Raw genomic sequence first — 7481 nt, forward strand, 5'->3', positions numbered from 1 at the left:
GGGACCTTGTCAGGAGGGACACAAGGGCAGCTTCTGCAGGTAGGACCCTTCCTCAGTGGACACAAGCTTATCCTCAGGGTTCTCATCCTCATTTTCTGCGAACAGGGGATGGGGTGTCTGTCTGAATCCTCAGCGTGGCCTATGCACCAGGGTTCCCCTTCCTGCTCGGCCACAGAGCCAGGTTGGCCCACAAGGAGCTGAGATGGTGATGGCTGAGGTGGGTGGCTCTCTGCAGTCACCTCCAGCACCACCCTTCCTGGGGGCGGCGGGCAGGGTCAGGGGACAGGAAGGGGTGCTAAGGGGTTGGAGAGCACGGGCACAGGGGCGCCCAGGGTCTTCATTGCAGTGGGGACTGTCTTGTTGCCTCGAGACTCTGAATCTTCTCCTCGGAGGCCTTGTCGGGGAGCAGCACCTCCACAGTGTAGCTGACCCTCTTGGCATGCATCAGGCTGTAGGTGTTGTCAAAGCGCAGGACGTCTGCAAGGACGGAGAAGTAAGCAAGCAAAGCGAGCCTGGCACATCTGCGCACCCAGTGCCCTTGGGAGTGGGCCGCCCAGAACTGTGGGTGGGGCTGGAGGGTCTGCCCCAGCCCATCACTCCCGACTATCTCCTTGGCCGATGCTTGTGCCAACCAAAGGAATAATGGTAACCACCAGCAGCATGCATCAGCCCCGTCTACGGGCACTGCTTCGGTGCACACAGCTCCCTGAATCCTCAAAGCAATCCCACAGAAGGCACTATCACCCCCATTTTATGGATAAGGAAATGGGCTTAGAGGTTGGTAAGACTTATGGTTCCAGACCAAGGGAAGGGAGGGACTGGGATTCCCTTATCCTGATGTTCCAACCCAGAGGGGAGCCCTGCTTTCCCCAGAAGAGAGGGCTGAGTTCCATCAGCCGCATCCTCATCATGCATTCTTTAGAGGCATTTTGTTTGACACCAAGGTCCAACATGCATGCTGGGACATGGTGACTCATCCAGATTTCTGTCTCCACCCTTCTAATTCTCCCTTTGCCACGAAGATGAACTAGATGTGGATGAACTAAAGCAATAGCAGAACTCATTCTCTTCTCCAGGGGACATCAGCTTTGGGTTTCCCTTCTCCTAGCTCTGTTCCCCACAGAGGTGGGAGGTCAGCAGTGGTCCTGGGCAACGTCGCTTCTGCTAAAACAGACCAAACTGCATCTGGCCTGGGAGGCCTGGGAATGGGGTAACAAAAACCTGGAAGAGTCATCTCCTCAGGATTCCCAAAGTGGGGTGGTCCACACATGTGGACAGGCTGGGAGCCCTGATGCTGAGCCCACGGCTGTTTTCCAGCTGTCTCTTACTTAGCCTGTTGGGTGCAGTGAGGGGGCTTCCCAGGAGCTGAGTCCACGGCTGTGAACCGTGCTCTCCACCATGTGTCTCTGCCCTTGTATCAACACCTGGGGGCCACTCATAAGATCCAACACCTGAAACCAATGTCCCTGGTGCCTGTGGGATCTAGGAGCTAGCACAGACTCCCACACCCTCCCTGAGATCTGGAAATAGGAGCAAACAGAGAGGTCAGACTGGCAAGAGATGTCAGATCATTTCTCCACCATGAGGAGGAAAATGACTCCAGCGAACCCTATAGATCTTACTGACGCCGGCCTGGAGGCAGGTGAGGCTCCCGTCCTCGGGCACCAGGTGGGTGTTTTAGCGCTGGCTGGGCAGAACCTCCATCATCTCCCCGGCCCGCTGCCGCTCCCCCATCTTGGTCTTCAGGAAAACCCCGAAGCCGATGTCCACCTCGTCCAATGCGAACTGCCACCTGCAGGGGACAGGGCCCCACTGACAACCACCTGCCTGGGCTCCGGGCCCCTCCCAACCATGCCCAGGTGTGGAGTGGCCGCCATCCCTACCTGAGCACACAGCCTGGGAACAGGATCTCGTTCTCCACCTGCAGGGAGGAGCCTCGGCCCACGGTCACCTGGTGCTTGTACTGCACCCTCACCTGGTTGCGCAGGTAGTAGCTCCTGGGCACCTTGCCCCCGTAGTTGATCTGTGGGCGAGGGTGGGTGAGACGGCACTAGACCATGGCTGTCTCCCCTCCCTCCCCATCCTCTGGGCACCTGTACCTTGGTCAGGCACTTGGGGTTGCCATCGGTGTCAGTCATGGTCCCCCCAAACTCCACAGGCAGCTGGTCGGGGCTGGTGAACTTAGGCAGCTCTTGCTTCCAGCTGTCTGTGGGGGCAAAAGTGGGGTTCCATGTGGGATCGGGGAGGCTCAACTGAGGGTAGTTGGGCCAAGCCCAGGGCTGTCCTGTGCCATATGGCTCCCTCCCCCTATTTCCCACATCCTCCTGGTGCCCCCGGGGGACGGACCCCTCCTGGCCCCTCTGCCCTCTGGCAGGTGGACACATTGGCCTCAACAGTTGATGCCATAATGGAGTGGGTCCTCCAGAGCAGTGGGTCTGGAGGAGTGGGTCCCCGAGCCTGGTGCCCTCGGATGCAGGAGCTGTCAGGTCTGCAGAGGGGCAGCCCCCAGCTCAGGCTCTGGGCTGCAGAGGAGGCCAGAGCTGCTCACTCATCTCCAGGAATCACCACCTTCCTGCGCATCTCCTCATTTATGTATGGCTTGATCAGGTTGAAGGCCACCGGGAACAGCTTGGAAGCTGAGAAAGGCACTGTTTCAGGGTCTCCTGGGGTCTCAGTTCCCTGCCTTGTTGCCTCCACATCCCCTGCCCCCCACTCAGCATATCCCGGGCTGGTTCATTCACCTCTCACAACAATTATATTCCTCAAAATCTCAGGGTAATTTGCCTCGAGTGCTGTGAGAAACTGTGAGGCCAAACTCAGGTCAGTGCACAAGCTACAGGTGCCTAAATGCTGCCCCCTTAAGGCTCCCAAGGCCCCCCAGACACCCAGAACCCACCCAGACAAGAGAAGCTGCTGCTTTCCAGTTTGTTGGGTCCCAGTCACAGACCCTCCTGAAGCCACTAGTACAAATTTCTTGACAGATTTCAAGCGGGTGACCCCACCTACTGCAGAGTAAGAAAATCTCCCTCAGGACTCTGGAAGGTTCCCCTCCATGTGGTTTAGACAATAGTTCAGCTTCAGAAACAAAACACTTTTAGCATAAGAAAGATTCAAAGTTGTAAGACATACCTTTTTTCTCTTAATTGGGATAGAATTTACATACCATAAAGTTTACCCTTTCAAAGTGTGCGATTCAGTAGTTTTCAGTATATTCACACAGGTGTCTAGTTTCAGAACATTCTCATCATCCCAAAAGGAAGCCCGTACCCGTTAGCAGTCACCACCCGCACCATTTCCCTCTCCCTGCAGCCCTGGTTAACCACCAGTCTGCTTTCTGTCTCTATGGATTTATCTATTCTGGGTATTTCCTATCAATGGAATCACACCATATGTGGCCTTTTGTGTCTGGCTTCCTCAATTTAGTATGTTTTGATGATTGTTAAACTTTTTTAAAGTTTAGGTTCTCTGCTATTCTGGGTTGAGCAGAAAGAAAAGAAAAGGCAGGCTGGCTGCCCCGGGGGCCCAGGTCTTGTCAGGGCCTCCCTTCCCTCCTTAGGGCTCTCAGAGCAGACTTGCTTCCAGCCACCTCCCAGACAAAGCAGCAAATAGGATGGGGGGAGGGGTTCAAGCCAAGGGCAGGGGGTGCGGCCGGTAGGGAGGAGCGGGGAGGGAGTATGAGAGGGAAGGGCATCCACAGGGACCCTGGCAGGCCTGGTGACCATGTCCAGCAGGTCACCTGTTGTTGTGACCTGCTGGACTTGAAATGGTGACATTGGGGTGATGAGTATGATTTAGCACAGCCCCAAGAGATTATGGCTTTGAAAATATCCCTGCAAACAGCAAGTAAGGAGCTGCAAACCTGTGGGCGGAGCGAGGACCCCCCCATACACACTTCACATCAGCAAGCGAGGGACAGAGGCCCAGGAGGGTGGACACCCTTCCCCCCTTGGTGGGGTTCCCTCACCTCCTGGGCAAACTCCACTCCTGGCTTCCACAGATGCCTCTGGCTCAGCCCCTCGAAATCGAAAACAGCTATGATTTTCTCCACTTTCTTCCCCAGGTGCAAGGGAATGATGGGAAGTGAGACCCCCATGAGGGTCAGTGCCCCCCACACCCCACCAGAGGTGGGGCCGGGCTTGAGCCCAGGGCACTGGCCTGGCTTATCCCGGCTCCGCCTGGCGTGGAGGTTTCATGCCAGGAAGCCAGGTGCAGGGGGATGGGGCCGTCCCAAGGGGCGCCCTTCCCACATCTGTCCATGGGAAGGCAGGTCGCCATGCCTCAGTTTCCTCCTCTGTCCAGTGCAGCTGAAATACCTGTCTTTCTCCATCAAATGAGGCCACAGAGAGCAGCGTGGCCTGGGGGGTGGAGCTGGGCTTTGGGTCAGTGAGCCCCAGTGTGGACCACTTAGCGGGTTACTGGCCTCTGAATCCTGTGTACGCTCAGAGGTGCTGGGAGGAGCCGAGGAGACCAGGGAGGTAGGTTCTGGGTGCCCAGTGCTGGGGGCTGCCTTGGAGGCTGCCAGGCTGTGGCTGCCCCGGGGGCTGGGAGGGCCCCGTGGGACCCTTGCCTCCTTGCTCCGCTGCTCGCACACTCCCTCAGGGACAGCCCACAGCTCTGGGACTTGGCCCTGAGCAGCTCTTGTCTGGAGATGGAGAGGAGGAGGCCCTTGAGGTCCAGGCCTCTGATGATGTGGTACCACATGGGGCTGCCCTCGTTGTCGTGGCCACAGGTGCCGTTGGTGTTGTATAGCCTGACAACCTGGATGCACGAGAGAGAGGGTTGGGGAGGGGGTGTGGGTTTGAGGGAGACCTGGGTTCCGAGGCGGCTGGGGGACCGGGGATCTCACCTCTGGGGGCTGCCATGCAAGGATGTTGTGCAGATCCTGTTGCTTCCGGAACTTCACCTGCTACAGAGACACAGGAGGAGCCGAAGACCCCCCCTGAGCCAAAGGCCTCTGCAGGGACCCAGGGACACTTGGCCAGGCCCCTCTGCCTGCAACCATTGAGGGCCTGCCAGGGCATCTGGGGCTCCATGGGCACAGAACTGGGGATGTGGACAGGAGTGGGACAGAGGAGACGTGGGTCTGACATGGATGAGGAGGGAAAAATCTCAGAAAGGAACAGGTGAAGCCAACAGGTGCAGCTGCCTCTCCCTGCATCCTTCCACCTGCTTGACACCCTCCATTCCCCACATGGTCTCCCAGGGAGTTCTGGGAGTCAGACTTCACCCCCTAGCTTCCAGTCCTCCTTAGTCAAAAACCTAGACTCTGATGGTGGCCTGCAGCCCCACCCCCACCACCACCACCATGGGCCTGCGCCACCCACGCAGCTGCATCTCTCCCCTTTCTCTCTACAACACAACCTCCTGTGCTCCTGGATTGCTCCAGCTTGCCCCCACCTCAGGGCCTTTGCACGGCTGTGCCCTCAGCCTCCGATCCTCACCTGCCTGCCTCTATTCAGGCATTCGTGCCACAGCCAAAATGTCACCCTTCAGCAAGGAAGACCTCCCTGACCTCCCTCACTTCCTTCCATCTCACTGTCTTTGTTAAACTTTCCACTCTCAGGAAGCGTCTTGTTTACTTATTTATCTGGTTTCTTTTCTCTCTCTTTCTACCACTGCACTCTCCCCAGTGCCAGCACTGGCTAGACTCACCTTTGGGGCTCAATAAACAGTCATTGCATGAAAGAAAGAAAGAAAAGGAAAGGAAGGAAGGAAGGGAGGGAGAGAGGGAGGGAGCAAGGAAGGAGGGAAGACAGGAAGAAAGGAAGATCTCAGAAGACTTGGGGTAGGAAACAGGGCCGGTCAGGGAGGCGTTGCCCTCACCTTCTGCAGCATGTCATCGGATTTCTCCAGGTCAAAGCTCCGAGCTGCAACAAGGGGACAGGCTGTTGTTGTAGAATCCTGGGGGCCTGTTCCAGGTGTCTGAAGAAAGAGGCCCCACTCCACCCTCCTACCCGCTTTGCTCAGAGTGTCCCTTTCCTGACATGGGGAACCACAGTGTGGCTCAGGTAAGAGCTGAGGTACCCAGAGCCCCAGGAAGACTTGGGTACAGGCCCCCTGAGTTCCTGGGCTGATGGCAGTGGGTGTGCCCCTGGGCGGGCCTTGGTGATGGTGGTAAGCAGAGAAAGAAGCCACCACCCAGGAGGAAGATAGGAAGAGAAGGTGTCCAGAGAAACAGCACATTGAGTCCCTGTCACACCCACGGCCACTGCCAAGGCCTTGGGGACCCCAGCTGTGCCCGCGGCCCTTTTTCTGATGCTCCAAAAAAGTTGTTAAGAGATCAGACCCTGGGACTTCCCTGGTGGCGCAGTCGTTAAGAATCTGCCTACCAATGCAGGGGACACGGGTTCGAGCCCTGGTCAGGGAAGATCCCACATGCCGCGGAACAACTAAGCCCGTGTGCCACAACTACTGAGCCTGTGCTCTAGACCCTGCGAGCCACAACTACTGAGTCCGCATGCTACAACTGCTGAAGCCCGCGCACCTAGAGCCCGTGCTCCGCAACAAGAGAAACCACTGCAATGAGAAGCCTGCGCACCACAACAAATAGTAGCCCCTGCTCGCCGCAACTAGAGAAAGCCCGCGCGCAGCAACGAAGACCCAACGCAGCCAAAAATAAATAAATTTATTTAAAAAAATAATAAAAGTGCAAAAAAATCTCAGTGATCATTTTTATATTGATTACATGTTGCAGTGATACCAATTTGGCTCTGTCAGGTTAAATAAAATATATTATTGGGAATTCCCTGGTGGTCCGTTGCTTGGTACTCGGCACTTTCACTGCTGTGGCCAGGATTCAATCTCTGGTTGGGGAACTAAGATCCTGCAAGCCGTGCTGCGTGGCCAAAAAATAAATAAATAAAATATATGATCAAAATTGATTTTACTTGTTTCTTTTCCCTGTTCTCACGTGGCTACTAGAAAATTTGAAATGACATATGTGGCTTGCATTTGTGGTTTGTGTTATGTTTCTATTGGACAGCGCCAGTGTGGACTCTGGCCACCAAGACCCTCAGAGTTGAGAAGCGACCCGGGAGTGCAGAGCTCAGAGGAACCTCAGGGGCCTTGGGGGCTACCTCTTCTGGGGCAGAAGGAGAAATTGAGGCCGGTGTAGGGCTCTCTCCCCCACCTCACCTGGGCTAGCATCCTCTCCTGCGATGGGCTCAGCTCACCCTCTTGCCCGCTCATTCTCCCTACAGTGGTGGGTATGGGGTCCAGCTGGCTGGTCCCGAGTGCAGGGCCCACTCTGTGGCTCCCTGCAGACCACCTGTCTTCTGCCCAGCTGGCAGCCCCGCCCATGCCTACCACTGCCCAGAAGCCCTGCCTCTTCCTGCCAGGCTTCTTGTCCCTACATGGCAAGGTCCATTCCTTGCTGGGTGCCTAAGGCACCAAACCTTGACCTGACTGGCCCAGATTCAAATCCTCATGTGTGAAATGAAGATAGCGATGTTTGCCCCACAGCATGTCGAAAGTGACACCGC

At 56.3% G+C, this 7481-nt stretch overlaps 1 protein-coding gene across 1 annotated transcript; it reads right to left on the minus strand.

The window, feature by feature from the left end:
- Positions 1 to 323: 323 nt before the first annotated feature.
- SEC14L6 (SEC14 like lipid binding 6) lies at positions 324 to 6142 on the minus strand. The gene is given in 10 exon segments (XM_089894717.1): positions 324 to 477; positions 1623 to 1792; positions 1884 to 2023; positions 2100 to 2202; positions 2549 to 2636; positions 2742 to 2802; positions 3965 to 4060; positions 4570 to 4758; positions 4847 to 4906; positions 5824 to 6142. Coding segments are annotated over 10 exon segments (1059 nt in total). The 5' UTR covers positions 5836 to 6142; the 3' UTR covers positions 324 to 337.
- Between the last annotated feature and the right edge of the window lie 1339 nt (positions 6143 to 7481).

The sequence above is a fragment of the Delphinapterus leucas genome, chromosome 14, assembly GCF_059928025.1.
Source record: "Delphinapterus leucas isolate spDelLeu-1000000601 "Yukka" chromosome 14, BTC_Dleu_Yukka2, whole genome shotgun sequence".
Lineage (NCBI taxonomy): Eukaryota > Metazoa > Chordata > Mammalia > Artiodactyla > Monodontidae > Delphinapterus > Delphinapterus leucas.